Source organism: Echinops telfairi, unplaced genomic scaffold (genome assembly GCF_000313985.2).
Source record: "Echinops telfairi isolate 266 unplaced genomic scaffold, ASM31398v2 ScPeMD7_7407;HRSCAF=8445, whole genome shotgun sequence".
Classification (NCBI taxonomy): Eukaryota; Metazoa; Chordata; class Mammalia; order Afrosoricida; family Tenrecidae; genus Echinops; species Echinops telfairi.
Window position 1 is genome coordinate 6,548,708 of NW_022111307.1, and position 22,239 is coordinate 6,570,946.

The 22,239-nt window shown below is 46.8% G+C and overlaps 2 protein-coding genes across 2 annotated transcripts in view; both read left to right on the forward strand.

Annotated features, from left to right (window-relative positions):
- The window catches only part of IGF2BP2 (insulin like growth factor 2 mRNA binding protein 2), a 162,547-nt gene that overhangs the window by 34,357 nt on the left and 105,951 nt on the right, over positions 1–22,239 (forward strand). The window lies entirely within an intron of this gene.
- Positions 6,931–7,317, forward strand: LOC101652445 (uncharacterized protein C12orf31 homolog). The gene has a single exon (XM_045296416.1). It carries the CDS (start codon positions 6,931–6,933, stop codon positions 7,315–7,317), a length of 387 nt encoding a protein of 128 aa, XP_045152351.1.

Consider the following 22,239-nt stretch of genomic DNA (forward strand, 5'->3'; position numbering starts at 1 on the left):
CCAGTCCCCAGCTCCAGAGATGTCTTAAAGGGACCTCAACTTACAGCGACACAGTCCACAGGCTAGGCGTCCCACAGGTAGTGTAGCCTTTAAATTGCACAGACCAAGCAAGGCAGCCGCACACTGGTTCGATGATCAAAGAGGGAGAGACAAGAAAGGCGAGGCTCACCAAGCCATCCATTTCTCCGCCCTTCAGTCAATCCCACTTGTGTCCATCAGCCAGGCTGGCACAATAAACTATCTCAGTGAGGGAGGGGGGAATGGGGAGGGAGGGGAAAAATGAGGAGCTGATACCAAGGGCTTAAGTAGAAAATGTTTTGAGAATGATGAGGGCAACAACTGTACAAATGTGCTTGACACAATGGATGTATGTATGGATTGTGATAATAGTTATATGAGCCCCCAATAAAATGATTTTTTTAAAAAAAGCCTAATGTCAACAATTTGCTTTTATGTAGTCTTTAATTCTGGTTTACTTTATTTCTGATAAAAAAATTTTAAGTGACAGGGTAACCATTTTTAAGAAGGTAGCCTCCAACTATTCTGCTGATGAATTATTAATTTCTGAGTTTCTGTGGCTTGATGACTAATGTAGTTGTGTGTGCGTCTATTTATAGCTTATCAATTTTAGGTAACTTGAAAGATTTAAAGTAAAGAGCCTCATGGAGTTTTATATCCCCCCCCTCCAAAAAAACAAACAAAACAAAAATCCAAACACGAACCAACAATTGAGAAGGAAAGGAATGGATATGAACAAGTTAATAGAAAACCTTCAAGATAGAGGATGATTGGTGTTGTGATTGGAAGAACGTGAAATTTCTTCTTGGTAACATGTTAGTGATGCCAAACATCTTTCCATAGAAACCCAAAAAGGAAAGCCGGTTGCCATCACAGCGCCCCCATGTGTTACAGAGGAGAACTGCTCCCTAGGGAGAACTGTGATTCCTTTGGAAGCAGGTTGCCAGACCTTTGGTTTGCTGCGCTCTGGAGGCAGGTTTGAACTACCAACCTTCAGATGATAGTCCATCCCTAACTGTGCCTTTAGTCGTTTCTTCCTACGATGAGTTTAACGTATGTGGGTAATTTGAACAGATTGTATTCCTAATAGTCTCCTCAAAGCCCTTTCTTAGGTATTGCATAGGGCCCAGAACCCTATTCACAGTTGTTTGAGAGAGGACGCTGTATAACAGCAGTTCTCAACCTGTGGGTTGTGACCCCTTTGGGGGTCGAACGACCCTTTCACAGGGGTTACTTAAAACCATTGGAAAACACATTTCTGATGTTCTTAGGAACCGAGACTCTGCTCCTCTATCGGCCCACCTATGAGTACCCAGCCTGAAGACTGTTACCCATGCTCCATCATGCTTCAAGACAAAATTTCATTGATTTGTCATTAGAAATAAATATTTCACAACATATAATTATATATTGTTTTTGTGATGAATCACTATGCGTTAATGATGTTCAATTTGTAACAATGAAAATGCATCCTGCATCTCAGATATTTACATGACGATTCACAACAGTAGCAAAATGACAGTTAAGAAGTAGCAACGAAAGTAATTTTATGGTTGGGGGTCACCACAGCATGGGGCACTGCATTAAAGGGTCGCGGCATTAGGAAGGTTGAGAACCACTGCTCTACAAAATGCATACAGGCATGTAAAATGAAAAATGGATCTTTGGGGGTTATTTTTTTGCTAAGAGTGCGTTGTGTCAAATCTGACTGCTGAGGGCATTCAAGCACTCTTGACACCAAAGAAGTTTAACCTAGTTTCTCAGATGAAAACTGGAGATGGAGTAAAGATAGGTACCAGCCCAGGGTATGAGGAGAGGCTGGTTACCCTTAACTTCTTTCTCTGAGGTGGGTGGTGAGTCAGTCAGCCCCCTTAGTCCAAGGAATTTGGTGCTTACTATTCTTAGTTCCAAGGAGTAGAAACCCTAACATAAGGGGTATGCTGTTGCTGTTTGGCCAAATTGCAGTTGGTCTGGGAGGCAGTAGGCTTAAAGGATAATGGGAGCCAGGGTCCCAAACACCCATCGATGTACTTCACCTTTGGTCTGCCATTTGGCTGGGTTTGGTTTTCATCTTTCTGCAGGCTAGCAGGGCAGGGTTACTGAGTTTATCTACCCATGTGCTCTCCGGGCAAAGCAGGCTGCCTCTAGGAGTCAGGAGGTGGCAGGACTAACGTCAGCATGAAGCGTGTTTCCTGTTACTGTTTTTTGATGTTGTTTAGCATGTATGTGTTTCCAGCAGTGCACGCCACCATGTATGTGTTTGCCCGAATATAACAGTAGCCCACCACTAGGAATCCCGTGAAGTCTCACATTGTCGTTGGAGAAGCAGAGCGGAGGTGTTATTGGGCGCAGACAGGTATGGCCTCTTTGCCCAATAAGATCTTGGAAGTGGTGATGTATTCACAGAATGTGATAAAGACAAAGAACCAGGGGCAGGGGCAGGGGCAGGGGCCTTTGGCTAGACTGGCGATGTGACAGCCGTTTTAGACTCTCTGGTGTAAGCCCTCTGTTTGTAGTCACTTGTGGGGTTGTGGTCTTGGGGGCCCCTTTGGCCTGCCCTCAGTGGTGCGAACTCCAAGGCAGTCACAGGGGCCCTTGGACTCCCTACCCACCGCCCGACATCCTCCTCCACCTCTGCAGAGCCAGCGGGCATCTCTGCAACGCTGGAGAAGCCCACCACTTTGTGCCTGCTGAGGCCTGGGCTGGACTTAGCCCTTTGGTGGGTCGTGGCGGCTGCCTCAGTGGTTCGGAAGACCTGGGTTTGATCCTTAGCCCAGTGCTCCGTCAGGCGAGTCACTTGCCTCCGTCATTGGAGGCGTGTGCGCTGCTCTGATGCTGACCATGTTTTCAGTGGAGCTTCCAGAGGGAGGTGGACTGAAAAGAAGGGCCTGGTGATCGCTACTGAAAACAGCGGGCCAGGGAAAAACCAAGCACCATGATGCTCGGATCCCCTGCTCATGGTGGGGCATGCACAGGGCAGGTAGCCCTTTGCTCGGTTGTGACAACTGATGGCAGCCAACAGCGGCAGCAAATGGCATCCTTCTATTTCCAGTGAGAGCCCAACCCAGAAGCCTCTGTCAAGGGCATGTGTACAGTTGTTGCTGTTCATATAGCAAGAGCGTCCACGCGCCTCTGCCTTTAATAGCACGTGTGCCTTTAATAGTATCAGTAGCGTTTGACTCAGAGCCCTTCACACACAGCCTGCTTTCAGCAGGACATTTTAGTCGGCTTCAACTGGAAGAAACATTATGTAATTGATTACAAGTAGTAGTTGAGTGAGCCCTGTAACTTGATAACGCAGGGGCCACAGCTGACAGGTGGTTAATCCCGCCTGCATAACTTCCTCATCCGTGCTCCTTAAGACGGGGTTAAACACAACAGCCACAACCACAAGACCTTTTCGGCGAAGAAGGTCTCAAGTGGGTGCCCGGTTGGGTCAAAGCTAGGATGTTGTGCAGTTTCTCTCGCTGGCCTAGCCCTCCAACCTGGGTTCTGGCCACCCTTTACAGAGGCTCCCCTCCACCCCAAATCCCGTAATTTGTGAGCTTGGCTTTGACATACCTCAGCCCCTGTGTGGACAAACAGCTGTCTCCCAACAAGACCAGTGTAACTGTGCCCATAACTTTACATGCTTAAGCTCCTGACAGTGGAGTAAAATTACTACCAACAACCAGTTTTTGATTGGAATGCCCTTTCCTAAGTTCCTCAGAATAACCAGGTGGTAATAGAGCTTTCTGTATGATCAAACCCCGACTTTCTAAACCCGATGCGGCCGAGGAAGCTGTGATCTGAAGGTTGATCCTAAGCAGAGGTGGTCAGTAGACTTATTTCAAGACTGAAGAAAACGCATGGTGCTGCCAATCTGACTGAGCGTCAGTGTAGGAGGTGGGCTGGGGGGTGGCTGGGCGTGTGTGTGTGTGTGTGTGTGTGTGTGTGTGTGTGTGCTGACAGGGAGGCAGGTGTGTTGGAGTCCAGCAAACCAGTGTTTGACATTAGCTCAGTGATCTTGAGCAGGGTTTTATACTTCTTCAAACTGCTGTTTTTCTCCCGCAAATATGAAAAAGACTACTATGAATTTCTAGATCACCAATCAATTTCTGGCAGATAAAATCCCAAGCACAGTAAGATTCTTGCACCTAGGGGTGTGCTAGAAACAAACACGTGCGTGCGCACGCACACACGCAAATGGCACTTCTGTTGTGATGTGGGTGAAAGTCTGAACAAACTGGTTTCCCCTCCAGCAGCTCTTGCACATTCTGTTTCGTGACCTGGACAGCGGCCTTCTCAGTGTCATGGAGCCTGCACACTTTCTAAAAAAAATATCATTTTACTGGGGGCTTGTCCAACTCTTATCACCATCCATCCATGGTATCACGCACATTTGTACATTTGTTGCCATCATCATTTTCAAGACATCTTCTTTCTACTTGAGCCCTTGGTATCAGCTCCTTATTTTTCGCCCTTCCTCCCTCATGAACCCTTGATAATTTATTGTTATTTTTTCATGTCTTACACTGACTGATGCTTCCCTTCACCCACTTTTGTGTTGTCCGTCCCCCTGTTCCTTCCCCGAGTCCCCTGCATCCATTCTGCCTTCTTCCCTATCCCTTCCTGCCTTCAGAGCTCCCTCCTGGGTGAACATCCCTCTTCCTCTTCCCTTTCCCCAGGGATGAAGATAGAACTGGGCCTGCTCTGCTGGCTCAGCGTTTAAGTTTAGCAGGATCCCAACGTCAGTACAAACAGGCTTTAAATGGCTGTGGAAAATACGCCTTCGACTTGCAAGGGGTTGCACTTGACTCATGTTTTTGACAATATGTATACGTTGTCCAATTCGTTAAAGCATATTAAGGCAGCTAATTTAGTTCTTAGTCATCTTACGAAGTCCCAGGATGCATGCAGCCCTGGTTGGAGCTCTGTAGAGAGGCCTCAAACCCACGAGCCCATGTTTGCACATTTTGCAAAGAAGTATGGGTATGCACACATGCACATGTGTCCCAACTTTTGGAAGGAATGTTAAAAAGAAACAAACACAATTCTTCGAAAGTGGCTTTTCCCATTAGATTTGGTACTTGCTGCTATAAAGAGAGGCCCACCTGTGTCCAGTTACTCCTCTCTCAGCAGGAGAGTGAGAGGACTCTTCAGGAAGCCAGTTGTATCATGGTGATGTTCAGGGTCCAAAGTGACCTTTTAACCTTGTAGACCCCAATAGAAAACAAATTAAGCCCAGTCACAAAACCTCTGTAGTTCTGACCGAGGACTTACATCACTTTAGAACTGGAACTTTTCAGACTGTTTGTTACTAAGGACAGGGAGTTAGGCTCTTCCTGTCCCCCCAACTTCCCAAGCACTATTCATATGGCGACTCGTATTTTCTCCTGGGCGTTGATCATTGTGAAAACTCAGAGCGGGTCCATGGGCTGTCGCCTTTGTTATTGGTTGACTTTCTCCAGAGGGAAGGAAAAACCACTTGCTCTGGCCTCGACTCCGACTCCTGGTAACCCCGAGAGCGTCTGAGTAGACCAGGCCCCACAGGGTCGCTCTCAGGGATGGACTTGGCAGAAGTCCGTCCCTGGCCTCTCTTCTGAGACATCTCTGGGCAAACAAACGTGTGCCACCAGCCATCGTTTGCTCATCCCGACTCCTCTCACTGAATGATCCAAGGCGAGGTATTGGAAAGGAAAAGAAACCCAAACAGCATGGATATCCTCCAAAGAGCTGATTTTCTTTGATGTCCGTTAGCACGTTTTCTCAGTTTTCAATGGGAAATGATCTTAAAAACATCTGAGCTGTGAGCACGCAACGTGGTTCGGTTGGGCACCCCGGCAGAGGGGTCACTGAAAGCACAGGGGCTGTGGCCTCACAGCATCTTGTCTCACCCCTAACTAGGACAAGGACCCTTGGGGGACCCCCCCACTTTTCTGAGCCCATTCCTTCAGCTCCAAAATTATATGTGCTCTGCCTACCTCTTAGATTTTTAAAATAGGATTTCTCTATTATTACATGATGTAATTCATTTAGCTAATGTGTGTTATCATTTGTTAAAAAGTCAGAAATATGTAGTAATGAAACAATACATGATATGACTCATCCTCAAGTAACTCACAGATAAAGGAAAGGGATTTTTTTTTTAAAGCACAGTAAAACGAATGTACCACCTTTAATTAATTAATTTAAAAATAATTTTATTGGGGGCTCGTACAACTTTTATCACAATCCGTACATCCATTCATGTGTCAAGCATATTTGGAATGTACCACTTTGAAAGACATTTTTAAGTAGTGTAAAATGTGCCCATGAGCAGCATGTGTTGAAGAAAACTGAGGAAAAGTTCTGCCCTTCATAAAGATGTGAGCGAACAGATCTGATTTCCACATGTCATCTTTCTGCGGCCTTACCTTGATCCTGTTGTCCGTACGGCACCTCTGTGATGCATGGACACATCCCCTTACAATACAGAAGTAGATCACTAAACACTACAATCTCCTTAATCCTCACCCCTCGTCCCTGCCCCTGCCCCCAATTATAGCCTGTTTCCTTTTAGTATCCAGTCTTCCAGATTCCCCCTTTGCCTTGGTACCTGCATATTATCCAGAGAAAATTCACAAAGGAGCATTTGTTTTATTTTACACACATTTACCACACTGGATGGAGCAGTCTACCATATGCTTTCTTCATTCAACAATACCTGCCTCATTCACTTTAGTGTTTATTATACTGCACTAAACATCATTTTGCTGATTTGGTGTAAGCATTGGGCTGCTAATGACAGGATCAGGGTTGGTGGTTCAAACCCTCCAGCCGCTCAGAGGGAGAAAGCTGAGGCTGCCTGCTACCATAAACATGTCACAAAATCGTCCGCTCTGCGTGAGCTGCTTGTTGCACGTGTGCCTAGAACATGTGCCCAGGTAAACCATGGCCAGAAGCTTACGGAGTAAGTGGAAAAGGAAAATGCGTGCTGAAAAGAGAGAAAAGCATGCCCCAAAGGAGCTCCACAGACTTCAAAACATTCTCAAAGTAGACGGTGATGCTGTAATGAAAGACGTTCAAGAGATAGCAACTGTTGTAGGGCCCAGATGTTGCCAAGAGAAAACGCAGTGTGAGCTGAAAGAAGAACAAGGTGAAGGTGACATGACAATGGAGACTGACATTAAGAGGGATAAGAAGAGCCTTCTAGACCAGCACGGACAGTGCCCAGTGTGGATGAACCCGAGGCAGAGAAAAAAGCTGAAGGCAAAGCGAGAAAAGAGGAAGGGGAAAAACAAAGCCAAAGCGGCGAAGGCATTGAGAGGCTTAGCCTAGTAGACTCAGAAACGTCGCTGGAACAGGGCGGGGCCAGGGTTTGATGAAATCCTCTGATGGATTTCAGCTTTGACCCGTGGGCGACGATTTATTTTACCCCAGTCTCTTCCTTCCATTCGAACCTCGTAGAACTGAAGTTCACGTGGAGCGCACAGTTCCTTTGTCTAAAGAAAGCTGTGCTGGTGTTTTCATCAAGGGCGGTATTATCCAGGTGTTTCCAGATGTCAGAAGTCTGCCCAGTATGAACTCGCACAACTTCCTCCTTGTCAGTAAGTGCCAAACGCACTGACAAATGTAAGGCCACTCAGACTCTGCCGCGACTGGGAAGCAACAGTAATTGTAAAAGATGATGACCTGGGATGGTATGGGCAATGCTTGTTTGGACCTTACATTGTGCTCAATCCGGAATAAAAACCATTTTGCGTGTAGCTCTTAAAAAAAAAAGGGTACAAAATCTTGGAAACCCTATATATGGTCACTGAGTCAGAATCTACTTGACGGCAGTGGACGTGGGTGTTTTTGTTTATCGGGTTGCCAAGGAGCCCGGGTGACACAGGGTTGCCTATGGAGCGCCTAACCCTAGAGTCTTCCATCCAAACCTACCAGTTGCGCTGTGGAGAAAGCGAGGCTGTTTGCGCTCGTGAAGAGGCAGACCGTCTCGGAGAACCCAAAGGGCAGTTGTGCTCTGTTCTGTAGAGTCACTCAGGAGTGGGCCTTGACTCGGGGGCAGTGCGTTTGGTTTTGGTGGCGTGCTTGACTGATGATCCCTCATGATGTTCAGCTTGGTACACACTGCTAAGACTTTTCTAGGATTTACTCTGTTAGGTAATTTTAAAATGCTGTATGTTAACCAGTAATTGTGTTTTGACTCATGAGTTTTAGTTTTAACACATGAAAGTATTTCTAGAAGTTTAAAAATAACCGGCAAGAAAAGAGCTTTGTTCTATTATTTGTCAACCTGAGCAGCTGCAGTCGAATCCCTCAGTCTCCGCCATTCAAGAAAGGATACCATAAACATGACAGCTCCCAGAATCACAGCAGGGTGCACGTGTGAGGGGGTAGAGGTGCAAGCACTTATAGAGAGCATCTGCGCCCAGCATGCCCATTCTGATTGGCAGCTACTCGAACCCTCTTGAATAGGATTTTAAAGTCCCAACGGGAAACATTTCTGGATTGCTTAGTAGTGGCTGTGAAACCTCACCGTCCTCAAGTTGATGCTGACTATGGCACGGGGTGGAACTGCCCCTGTGGGTTTCGGGGACAACGACTCTTAAAAGCCTTAGCTTTGCCCCTCAGAGTGGCTGGTGGTTTTGAACTGTCGACTTTGAGATTAGCAGCCCACTTTGTAAGCCATTCCACCCCCAAGGCTCCTTGTCTGCTAGGTTGATCCTAATTTAGTGGAAGCACTTGTTTATATTTAAGAAAACAAGGCACACCTAATTTAAAGGATCTGTGTGTTAGGCTTGTGGTTTGCAGAACCACTTGACGAGAAGCAGGTGGAAATGATGTGGGAGAATGGAAGAAGCATTCACTTTTTATCGCTGTGATCTGGGGCAACAGTTCACCCGAAGGAAGCCACTGATTTGTCTCTCTTTTTACTTTGGCCACTAGGAAGCTCAGAGCCGAACTTGCGGCTCTAACTTTTGGGTCTCCCTTTGGCTTGAGGGACTGTATTCTACTCCCGCCTTACCCTCCAGTCTGCCCCTGTCTGTGCTTCCTAATCTGATACTTCCTTGCCCTGCTCTCTGTGTTTTACCTTTGTGTCAGTGTCTTGGCCTGCGTCTTTATCATAAAGCTGCCTCGGATGTGTGTGAAGCAGACGGCACATACAAGAACATCAAGAAAGTTGTTGTTGACAAGACCGTGGAGGATGAAAACGGCTGTCGTTCTGAGGGCACGTTGATGGCTGTGGCATCTGCTCTCACCTTCTCTCGGTCCGCCCGTCTTCCTGACTGGTGCATCTTGCTCACCCCCAGCCCACGTTGGTGCAGCGATGGCTCACTCTACACCCAGCCTCACCCGTGGTTCACAGAGGCAGGACCAAGCTTCCGACCTCCCTTTTACAGAGTGGCTCTGCTCAGAGCTCAGCCCGGTGCCTTCCCCTAAACCCCACCCCCCTCCGCCTCGATCTCAGTTATACCACCACCCACGTCGTTGCTCTAATCCGTAACCCATCCTCATTTGCCACCTTGTCATCCTTTTAACTCGAAACGTCTAATCAGCAACTTCGACTTGTTCTTTTAACTCATAAATATTTCTTGGGTATATTCTCTCCTCTCCACCCTTTCTTTAGCAACTATGAGGTATGATTGTCCTTAATCTCTACTCAGTCTCTCTGTCTCTGTTGTTTCTCCATGCCAACTCCTCCTTTGCCCTACAGTAAGGTGACCAGACGTACTGTTTTTGGTGCGACAGTCCCGATTTTTGGTGTTTTAAAGAAGTCCCGATTTTTGGAAAGAATGCACCACAAGCTAGGGAACGGCCTATTTGGTCCATATAGACCAAAATTTTAATCAAGAACACCCCCACTCCACCCCACCCCCCGGTCAATGGTTCCCACCCCCCAGTCAATATTGTCACACTTTAAATCTGGTCACCTTACTACAGTGAAAAAAGCTCAGCTCACTGCCATAGAGTCAGTACTGACGCATAGCAACCCTGGAGGTCAGGGTAGAACTGTCCCTGTGGGTTTCTGACTCTCACTCTTTATGGGACAGAGAGCCTCATCTTTCTCCCTAAACTCATCTCTCAGCTGAAGTTCAGATCACGCAGGCTGTCTTAGGTTTACCTTCACTGGACATGTTTAGTGGTCTTCGCGGTGCCGCTCCCACCTTGCCCAGAATGACTTTCCCCTCCTCTTCCTCTGTCTCCGGTGCATTCCCCTTTGACTTGAGACTTGGCTCCTTCTCTGTACCTCTCAGGTGTCTAGCTTTTACCTGTCTCTTACCACTCTGTCCCCTGGGTGTTTAAGTGACAGTCTTCCACTTGAGTGGGAGCTTCTTTGAGGGTATCGCCAACGTTTGTTCAATGGGACACACAGTGGTGATTGTTCATTAAAATGTTCCCTGCATGAAGGAAGGACAATTCTTGGAACTCCACTAGAGAAACCGGTAGTAAGTGCATCACCAGTAGTCATTGCTACCTCATGTATGCAACTCTTACTGTGCCAGGTTCTAAATGCTCCCCATGCGTATTTCCCGTGAATTCTGGACTCTGCTGTGAAGTCAGTGTTATCCTTGTTTTCAAAGGGAGGAAACTGCGGCTCAGAACTCACTAGCATTCTCATAGACCAGCGGTTCTCAACCTGTGGGTTGCAACCCCTTTGGGGGTCGAACGACCCTTTCACAAGGGTCACCTAACATATCCTGCAAATCAGATATTTACATGACGATTCATAACAGTAGCAAAATTACAGTGATGAAGTAGCAACGAAAATAATTTTATGGTTGGGGGTCACCACAACATGAGGAACTGTATGAAAGGGTCGTGGCATTAAGAAGGTTGAGAACCACTGTTTTAGACTATAAGTGGTGGAATAAAGATTTCAACAAGCACATGATAACTATTACATATCCTGTCGATGAGACTTGATTCTCTGTGGGCAGACAGGGCTTGGCTCACTGTGAGACTTCGTGAGTTGGTGTAATTTTCTTAGCCCGGGCTTTTAAAGTAGTGGAGGAAAACCAGAGGACATTTGAAACCCAGTGACGGCCATCGTATCGTATAAAACCAACCTGGACTTTGGCTGTCAAGTAAGTGCTGAGTCCTGGTGACCCCAAGTGTTACAAAGTAGAAGGGAATGAACTTCATCGCATTTTATCTTTATGGACGCCGAGGACCAGGCCTTTTTCCTTGGCACTGCTGTGTGCTGAGCGCAAACCCTTTGTGCCACCTAAGGGCCTGGAAACGGAAGCCCTGTGCTGTCATAGGTTTGCTGCTTCCTCCCCTTCTTCTGTGGGCCCCCAGACTCTTCCTCAGCTGGGTGACCCTAAGTAAGCCTGATTCTTTGCTCTTCTGCAAAGCACTCACTCTGGGGCTCCTGCTGTGAATTGCGTAGGAAGGAGAGGTGCGGGGCGTCAGCCACTTGTTCCCAAAGAGGTCTGTGTCTCCCCTCCCTGGGCCACGTCAGGCCGCCTTGGGTGGGAGGACCCCGAAGGAAGAACTCGGAGAAGGGGAACGGAGCTGAGAAAGCACATGCCTGTGTCCGATCACATCCACCGCCGTGGGCGGGCGGCAGTTGGACGTGTCCCCAGGGCGTGTCGGGGGCTGGGTTGTCCGACTCAGATGGCGGGAAAGGAAGACGGAGCTAGGGAGTAGCCACAGTATGGGGGGAATTTTTTTTTCTCCAAAGGGTTACACTGAGACATTTCAACAAGAGAAATGAGGTGATATGAAAAGAAGAGGTCATAAAAGGAATTATGAGAAACTAAGGATAAGACCAGTGTCATTTTAAAAATTTGTGATGCTCTCTCATTCCACCTTATAAATTCGGCCTTCCTTTGTCTCCCTAACTTGGTCTTTAGGTTGGAAGTTTAAATTCAAAGGTTTTTTTGTTTTTTTTAAATGAAGTGCTTTTAAACACGAACACTGAAATTTTTTTATGTTGTTGTTTTCTTTTCCTTTTTTAAAAATCATTTTATTAGGGGCTCATACAATTCTTATCACAATCCATACATACATCAGTTGTGTAAAGCACATTTGTACATTCATTGCCCTCATCATTCTCAAAACATTTCCTCTCCACCCAAGCCCCTGGCATCAGGTCCTCATCCCGTCCCACCCCATGAACCCTTGATAATTTATAAATTATTATTTTGTCGTATCTTGCCCTGTCCGACATCTCCCTTCACCCACTTTTCTGTTGTCTGTCCCCCAGGAAAGAGGTTATATGTAGATCCTTGTAATCGGTTCCCCCTTTCCAACCCACTCTCCCTTCACCCTCCCAGTATCGCCACTCACACCACTTGGTCCTGAAGGGATCATCCGCCCTGGATTCCCTGTGTTTCCAGTTCCTATCTGTACCAGTGTACATCCTCTGGTCTAGCCAGATTTGTATGGTAACATTGGGATTATAATAGTAGGGGAGGAGGAAGCATTTAGGAATTAGAGGAAAGCTGTATTTTTCATCGTTGCTACATCGCACCCTGACTGACTCGTCTCCTCTCCGAGACCCCTCTGCAAGGGGATCTCCAGTGGCCTACAAATGGGCTTTGGGTCTCCACTCTGCACTCCCCCCATCATTCACTATGATAAGATTTTTTGTTCTGATGATGCCTTATACCTGATCCCTTCGACACCTCGTGATCGCGCAGGGTGCTGTGCTTCTTCCATGTGGGCTTTGTTGCTTCTGAGCTAGATGGCCACTTGTTTATCGAACACTGAAATTTTGAAGTCCTATATTTACGAAACTTTCTACTTCTAAGAAGAATTATTATTTTTTCATTATGTCTCTACTTGAATATGCAATTTGGACTCAATTTATATAGAAACAGTTATTTATTTTTTTAGCTGTGTGCTAAAACATTAAATTACTTAACAGTAATTTGCTATGGTTGAGTTCTGTGGTTATAATAGATGTTAGACTAGGGCTTGTTCCCCCACCACAACATAGAGAAAGGAGAGTTAGATTTACTCATTAACACACGGAGCAGGGCAGTGGCTCAGCTCTAGAAGCAGAGCCATGAGAGTACAGTCAGTTCTCCTGTTTGCCTGCGTGCTTGGTTCTCAGTAGCGGCATGTGGAGGTCTTGATGTTGGTTGGCCTCTGGATTAGCAATCAGAGAGTTGATTGGGAGCCTGGTTGGTACCACAGTGGAGTCACGAGACTTTCTCAGGTACCTCTTTATTTCCTCGCTGGCACCCTGTACAGCCCAGGAGTGGCCCCGGTAGAACAGCACCATTTATTCCTAGGAGGCCTGGCCTGAGGCAGTGTTTCCGAGCAGTCATTTGAAGGGATAAAAGATAGGGGAACCAGGGAAACATAGGCATTATCCCATGATGATACTACTGTAGTGTAGTATACTATTTGTATCAGATGTACTATAAAGCACTAAAATACGTAGTTGGGGGTGGGGGCATGGATGAGATGAGAATGTTTCCAAGACATAAAAGATGGTGAGGGACAGTCAATATTTGGGGAGAGTTGAATTTGGAAATCTTTCCGATCCTGGGCTCAGATGGTAGTGACCCAGCCCTGCAGGGCTGAGCCTTCTCTCTCAAGCACGTAGAATGTATGTACCCCGAAGAGCCGTTACGATGGGAAAGACTCATAAGGTCCCTTATTTCGCAGACAGTTTTCGTTTTCCTGGGACTGGACAGGGTTCAATCCCTGTCCAGTCAGCTCACGAGCAGCCACTGCTGCTGCGCCTATGTGGAGCCTTGCTGGTTGCCATGGTGCTAACTGTGGGCCAGGCATGGTGCCAGGCATTTGGGATATAGTGAATAAGACTGGCAGAAATCTCAGCCCTGTGCCGAGCAAACAATTTAGTGTGAGGAAACAGAAAATAAATGCACATATAAAAAAGTGTTATTTAGAAGGTCTTGGTTCCAAGTAATATAAACAGAATCAAGCTACCTACGAATAGGAGACTGCCAGGATCAACCACTCCTCCCTCACACCAACACAGTGCAAGTCTCCTGTCTGGTTTGCCTCTTCTACCACATCCCATGTTCCCTGCGAGAAGTGGAGAGTTTCCTGTAAATCACTAAGATAGGCTCCCACGGGTTGGCCAGCCCCACTTGGCCAATCCTGACCCTAGCTATGTGGTTGTGCGCCTGCAGAACAAGGGTCTGGGCTGCTTTGCTGATGTAAATTATACTCCAATCACCGCATCCCTCCTTAAGGAGACATGAGATCCTTCCTGTTGGCATGCGAGTGAGGCGGGGAGTCTGTCGGCTGCTTACTCAGAGGATGTAGAAGGGGCTCCGGAGTCCACGGTTTGTGCAGGCCTCTAGTCCCCAGCAGCTGAACTTGGGAAGAAGAATGCAGTGCCTGCCACAATAGGCAGTTGGCACTTTGTTTAGAGACAAATGGGAAAAGATGATTTATTCATCCTTAGTTTGTGGTTTTTGCCTAATAGGCAGTAAGTATGACAGCAGAGTCCTCCTGGTTCTAGTGGTTCTTGCGGCCGAGATGAAATCCTTTCTAACCAGGGGAAGCCTTGGTTTCTCTGTCAAGCAGCCTCGGGAGCATGAGGAGGAATGGTCTGGAAGCAGAGTACAGGTCTCCCCCACTTTTTGAAAGTTTCAGTTGTGCCGCTTCACTTTTTTCTCTTTCTTTTTAAAAATCATTTTATTGGGGACTCATACAGCTCTTATCACAATCCATACATCCATCCATTGTGTCAAGCACATTTGTTGCCATCATCATTTTCAAAGCATTTTTTTCTACTTGAGCCCTTGGTATCAGCAACTCATTTTTTTCCTCTACCTTCCCCCATCCTCCCTCCCCCATGAACCCTTGATAATTTATAAATTGTTATTATTTTTTCATGTCTTACACTGACCGATGTTTCCCATCACCCACTTTTCTGTTGTCCATCCCCCAGGGAGGGGGTTATATGCAGACATTGTGATCGGTTCCTCCCTTTCTCCCCCCACCTTCCCCTTCCCCTCCTGGCATGGCTACTCTCAGTATCAGTCCTGAGGGGTTTATCTGTCCTGGATTCCCTGTGTTTCCATCTCTTTATCTGTACCCATGTACATACTCTGGTATAGCTGGATTTGTAAGGTAGAATTGGGATCATGATACTGAGGGGGTGGAGGAAGCACTAAACAACTAGAGGAAAGTTGTATGTTTCGTCGGTGTTATACTGCACTCTGACTGGCTGGTTTCTTCCTTGTGACCCTTCTGTAAGGGGGTGTCCAGTTGTCTACAGATGGGCTTTGGGTCTCCACTTCACCTTCCCCCTCATTCACATCGATAGGATTTTTTTTGTTCTGGGCCTTAGATGCCTGATATCTGATCCCATCGACACCTCGTGATCACACAGGCTGGTGGGCTTCTTCCATGTGGACTTTGTTGCTTCTCAGCTAGATGGCCGCTTGTTTACCTTCGAGCCTTTAAGATTCCAGATGCTGCATCTTTTAATAGCTGGAATGCCAATTCACTTTTATGGGGAGCCTTTATTCCTACCTGCTGCTGTACAAGCAACTCAGATTCAGAGGATTTCCTGCTTTTATGAAGAAAAGGCAAACAGCGAAACTCGTGTTCAGGGCTTGTTTTACAGCTAGCTGTTAACCAAGAGTGCGTGGGGCTGCTAACTGGCAGGTCAGCAGTTTGAAACCACCAGCCAGCCACCCTAAGGAGGAAGATGAAGCTTTGAGTTCCCTTAAAGAGTGATGGTCCTGGAAACGTAGAGGGACAGCCCTACCGTGCCCTGAGTCAGAGTGGATGCATGGCAGAGGGTGGTAAGAGTGAGGCTGGCATCACCAAGCTGTCTCCTGGGGAACCACACTCAGCCCTCAGCATCAAGCCACTGTAGCCTAGAGCCATGCCTGTGAGCACGCGTATGCTTTAGGTTCTGTGTGTTAATGGTATGATAAGGTAGGCTGTTTTGGGGTCTGGGAAAGCTCAAAGACTTTTCCATATAAATCAGTGGTAATTACATTTTGACTGCATGTCACTTTGGTTTGTGAAAGGTTTCATAGGAACACTCCACTTTTGGGTGGTGCTGTAGGTGAGGCGTTGGGCTGTTAACTGCACGGTAGGCGGTTCCATTCCACCAGCCGTTCAGAGAGAGAAAGAGGGCGCTGTCTCCTTCATCTTGGCAACCCCGTTTGGGGTCCCTAGGAGTCTGAATCGAGTCTGTAGCCATGGGGTTAGGTTTTAGTTTCACCATGAAAAGCTGTAATTCATAGACATAATTGCCGTAATCACATTGCATCATTTGCACATAGCACTGTTTAAAGTGTTGCTGACCTGCCAAAGGAGGCCTGGTGGCGCAGTGGTTAAGCACGCAGCTGCTAACCAGGAGGTCAACTGTTCTAATCCACCTCACAGTGCACAAGACCTGGTCATCTGTTCCCATGGAGATCACAGCTCCGGAGCCCCTCTGGGGCAGTTCTACTCTGTCCTCGCTGTGAGTCAGACAGAGTCACTTGGCTGGCACACCGTCAATCAACCAAAATCGTCCCAGTGAAGGTGTGGCGCTCTGTCACGAGGGTCAGATCTGACCCCACACGCTTCACATTACAATTTATTTATATATGAGCATACAGGTGCAAGTAGACTGAAAACTCAAGCAGCTGTATTTAGTGTTAAAGACCATTTAAAAAGGTTTAGGCCCATTTTAAAAATTAAAACATGGTTAAGAGATAGGCAGTTTTTTAATCACCCATATCTTATTCCTTGCCACATCAACCTGACCACTGTTTTGAAAAACTCTGTCTCAAAGCTTTGTGATTTGTCCTCAGCCTTCCTGTTTGATCGTCATCCTAGCACTTCCAGCCACAGTCCTCTGACGACGTGCCTGTGTGACCCGGGTGTCTTCTCCATGCTTCAGTTACAGGATGCTGGGCATCTGGCCTGTGCTTTCGTTACCAGTAGAGATCGTCTCGGGAACGTTTGTCAGCGTCCCATCTTTCTTGTTCCGTAGAAGGTGAAGCTAAATAAATGTCTCCAGATGTCATGATCCTGTTTGTAGAAGGACCGTGACAAAGAGGAAGGCCCTCCAAGGGTGAATTGATGCCGTGGCTGCAGCAGCGGGCTCAAGCAGAGGAACAGCAGTGAGGCCAGCACAGCGTTGGGCACTGTTTCGTTCTGCTGTGCATCGGGTCACTATGGCCGGAATCGGCTTGATGACACTTCACAGCAAGAGTGTCATCTTGGTTGTTTTCCCTTGAGCATAAGGAAATCATTTTTCTATCACTCGAGGAGAAAGGTAGAGCCACACTGAAGATATAGCTCCGGGGGAGTGGCAGGACTGTCCAGACCACATGGGTGCGAACTAAAGAGAGAGAGAGAGAAAATATGGACCTTATCGTGGCCCACCAAGGTCCAAGGACGACATCCCGGCTCAGAGCAGCCAATGCACAGAGAGAACCGTAGGGCCAGCCCCACCATGAGACACGGTGTTCCCTCACTGACCCATAGTGCTACAGGGACAGCACCAGAGACACTGTGGAAACTGTGCCCGGTCGGCCCCATGCACAATGGAGAAAAATGTGAAGGTAGGGCAACAGGGCAGCAAGGGAAGCAAAGTAACCACGTCCCCGAGGAATCCTGAAAATAGACTTCTGACTTGGGGGACAGGGCTTGGCACCTTGTCAGACCAGATCAGAAATCACTCGTAAGGGCCAGCAGACAGATCTGGAACAATCTATCAGGTTTTTTCCTTTTGCCCTACATCTTTTTATATAAGATAGGACAAAAAATCCCGAGGAGAAAACAACAAGGGGACATGGGAGAAGATGGGGGCAGGGAGGGGGAGCAGGGAGCCAACAAACTCAGGGAATGAGAGCAACAAGAGATCTGAAATTGATGGTGAGGGAGGCGTATAATGCCAAGTGGGGCTGGATCAAGAGTAATCTGTCCAAGAGGGAATACTGAAAGCCGAATGGAGGGTGAGCATGATAGTGGGGTAGGAGGAAGGTGAAAGGAAATGGAGGAAAGAAATCAGAAGCAAAAGCTATTTATAGAGGTATAGCTATAGACATGTATATATGTCAATTTATAATGAAAGGGACAGAGACCATTGTACATATATTTGTATAAATATTAAAGATAGCAGACAGACTTTGGGTCTGTATTCAAGGCCTCTCTTAACACAAGAACGCTTAGTTCTCATAACCTGGAACTCTTTGATACTCACCTTCTGATCCTGACACGATCATTGAAGACAAAATGGGTGCATAAGCAAATGTGGTGAAGAAAGTGGATGGTGCCTGGCTAGATTGCCGAATTGTTGGGCAGCCTGAGGAAACAGACTCCAGGTCGAGTTTCCAGGAACTCTGCAAATGCATCTGCCAAGGGAGCTGCTGCCTCCGCCACTATCAGGAAGCTTCCACCAGAGCTGCCAGCAGCTTGGTGCTGCTGCTGCCAAGATTGGAAAGCTCTGAGTCAACAAGCCTCTGGCTGTGCCCCTGCAGGAAGTGCGGCCAGGAAGCGGAGTGTTGTGTTTTCTGTTAGGAGGGTCTTACACTATGGCGAACTATCCAATCTGGAGAGGATGTTTCAGAGACTTTAGGCATTCGCAGTTGGCAAGTGTCGGGGGTGCGGTGGGGGTATTGGGCTGTGCAATATAGACGCCTCAGGATAGAGGCCAGAGAACTGAGGTCTGGGCTGCCACTTCCCAGCAACCTTGGGCAGATTAACTTCCAAACTGTCGTGTTCCCATTTCTAAAGATAGGATCGTGATTCTTGATTACTTATGTTGCAGGTTTGCAGTGAGGGTAAAGTATGGGTATGGAACTGAAAGCACCACTCAAGCAAATTTACTGTCACCGAGTCAGTACTGACTCATACTGGTCTTACTGATCAGAGTGGCACTAACCCTAACGGCTTGCTCGCTCTGTCTTTTGTTTTTAAAAGATATATTTATATGTTTACTTAATCATTTTATTGGGGGCTCATACATCTCTTATGACAATCCATACATACATCAGTTGTATAAAGCACATTTGTACATTCATTACCCTCATCATTCTCAAAACATTTGCTCTCCACATAAGCCCCTGGCATCAGCTCCTCATTTTTCCCCCTCCCTCCCTGCTCCCCCATCCCTCATGAGCTCTTGATAATTTATAAATTATTATTTTGTCATATCTTACACTGGCTGACATCTCCCTTCACCCACTTTTCTATTGTCCATCCCCCAGGGAGGAGGTTATATGTAGATCCCTGTAATCGGTTCCCCCTTACCACTCCACCCTCCTGGTATCGCCATTCTTACCACTGGTCATGAAGTGATCATCTGTCCTGGTTTCCCTGTTTCCAGTTGCTATCTGTACCAGTGTACATCCTCTGGTCTAGCCAGACTTGCAAGGTAGAATTGGGATCATGATAGTGGGGCAGGGGGGGTGGGTAGCATTTAGGAACTAGAGGAAATTTGTGTTTCATCGTTGCTACACTGCACCCTGACTGGCTCATCTTCTCCCCTGAGCCTCTTCCGTAAAGGGGATGTCCAATTGCCTACAGATGAGTTTTGGGTCTCCACTCTGCACTCTCCTCATTCACAATTACTTGATTGTAATTGTGGACATTGTCAGTAAAGGGTCATTGTAAATATTTTCATAAGCTATATGTTCTCTTTCACACAAAACCTGACTCTATAGACTATAGGTAAACAAATGACAATGACAGTGTTCCAATAGTTGTATTGAATAGTTCAATAGAAATGTCCAGTAGTTCCTTATGGACATTAAAATTTGAATTTCACATACTTTTTATTTGTCATGAAATATTTTTCTTGGTCTCACCCCCCACACCCCTGACTTTCAAAAAACGGCACAAAACACGCTTGACTCCCAAGCTCGGTTTGTACAAAAAGGAGCAGCAGGCTGGAGCTGGCTCATGGGCCGAAGTTTGCTGACCTCTGGTTTCTGGTCCATTATGTTGAAAATGAAGTATTTTTAAATGAAGGTGTTTGTTTTTAACCTGTGGTAAAAAATGTCACACCAAAAAAGTTCACCCACTCTTAAGTATACAATTCACTGTCATTACCATTACCACAATGCATTTCCAAAGCCTTCATCATCCCAAACAGAAGCTTTATATCCTTCTAAGTAATATCTCACCCCACCACCCCTCACCCCATCTCCTGGTAACCCCTGACAAAACTTTGTCCCTGTGCATTTGCCTGTTTGGATGGTTCATGTATGTGGTAGCATGTAACAGACTTCCTTTCCTTTACGACCAAATATGCCTTGTATGTGCCACATTGTGTCTATCCACTTGTCTGTTAGGAGCACTTGAGCTGTTTCCATCTTTTGAAGGATACTGCAGTGTACGGTGGCATATATGTATCTGTTTGAGTTCTTGCTCTGGGTCATATGGTAATTCTATATTTAACTTTTTGAGGAACTGCCAAGCTGTTGTGTATAGCAGCTGTACAATTTACATTCCCACCAAGAATAAACGAGGGCTCAGCTTCTCCATGTCCTTGCTGTCCTAGTGATTTAGGGCTGCTATAACACAAAGTAGAGCCCTGGTGGTGTAGTGAGTTAAGCAATGGGTTGTGAACCATGAGGTTGGTGGTTTAAACCCATCCGCCACTCCCAAGGGAGAAAGGTGAGACTTTCTACTCCCATAGAGATCTACAGCCTAGGAAACCCACATGAAGCAATTCTACTCATTTCTCTAGAGGTGCTGTGAGTCGAGACAGACTCAATGGCAGTGAGTTTGCTCTTCAGTGTAACAGAGATACCAGAAGTGGGTAGATGGCATTAGCAAACAGAAACGCATTTTCTCACAGTGTAGGAGGTTTCAAGCCCAAATTCAGGGACTCAGCAGGGGATGAAGGCTTTCTCCTCTCCCTGTTGACTCTGAGGGCAGGTCCTTGTCTCCTTTAACATCTGTGGGACTGGCATTCCTTGGAGATCCCCATGTGTCTCACATCAGTCTCTCCCCGGTCTGGGAGGTTCCCAGTGCAGAGACCCTGGTTCTGAAGGATACGCTTTACTTGTGGCTCTTCTTTCTTGGTGGTAAGTAGTGCCCCCTCACTTCTGCTCTCTAGTTTAATCCCTTTTATATCTGAAAGGAGATCATCTCAAAATGCAACCTGATCCTGTAGATTGCAACCTGCTCATTAACATAATTACCTCTAATCCGGCCTTATTAACATTACAGACTGAGAATTTAGAGCACAAGGTAATTAGATCAGATCAGAAAATGATCCTGAGAATCATGGTCCAACCAACTTAACTCCATGTTGTTAGGGAGCCCAGTTGAGTCCGTAACACTTGTCAGCACCGGTTAATGTCTCTGTTTTGCCGCTAATGGCCTCCTTGTGGGAGTGAGGGTGGTTTTTTGTTGGGATTTGACTTGTGTTTCCCCAACGATTACAGAGAAGGAACCCTGACAGCGGCGTAATGACTATGCACTCAGTCACTGACCGAGAAGGTGGGGTTCTAGTGCACTTGACAGTTCACTGGGAGGAAGATGCGGCAGTCTACGTTGGTAAAAGTTACAGGCTTGAAAACCCCGGGGGACGGTTCTGCTCTATCATGAGGGTCTCCATGAGTCAGAATTAACTCGTTGGCAAGGGGTTAATGACTAGAGAGACCCCTGAGTGGAATGTTCGAGACTTCACTGATGGCGCTGCAGAAGGCGGTCCTGGCGATCTGCTTCCATAGAAAGCCCTCGGAAGCACATGGAGCCCAAGCAGACAGGTCGTCATCTGTTGCTGACAGCAGCCGATCGAGTTTTAATGCCTAAAGGCACGGGGCATGTTTATATGTGCCTCTTTGGTAAAAATAACCTATTTAAAGTCCTTTGCCCATTTTAAAAATTGATTTGTTTGTCTCGCTGCTGTTGAGCTGTAGATGTAGTGTTGTTTTGCCTTAATATAGAAGCATACAAATTAGAACTGATCAGATGATCTTGTCTAAATAGAGCGTGCGCTGTCTTTATTGAGCTTCAGAGTGGGCTTGGTAGTAGCTTCCTCTGTGTTAGTAGCTTTAATGTAACCTAGTGGCCGTGTCTGGAAACGTGGAGCTTTGTCAAGGGGAGACCGCTCAGAAGGGTGTTTGCTGTCACCGTTTGGATCCTTAACACCTGCACGTTTTCTCACGTGTCTTCCTGGTGCCTTGGTTTTGGGAAACGATGAGACAGTCGGGAGCACGGTGTATGGGAAAAGTTAGAGTTGCCTTTGGTGGTACCCCCATATCCATGCTCACGATCTCTGCTTCTTAAATGTATCCCTGGATCCTCCCCTGGAACAGCTTCTGTTTTGATTCATAGCTTTGCTGCTTTGTGAACCAGTCC

What these genes read in the sequence shown, in the direction of transcription:
- LOC101652445 (XM_045296416.1), top strand. Translation starts at nt 6,931, where the DNA reads ATGGCCAGAAGCTTACGGAGTAAGTGGAAAAGGAAAATGCGTGCTGAA.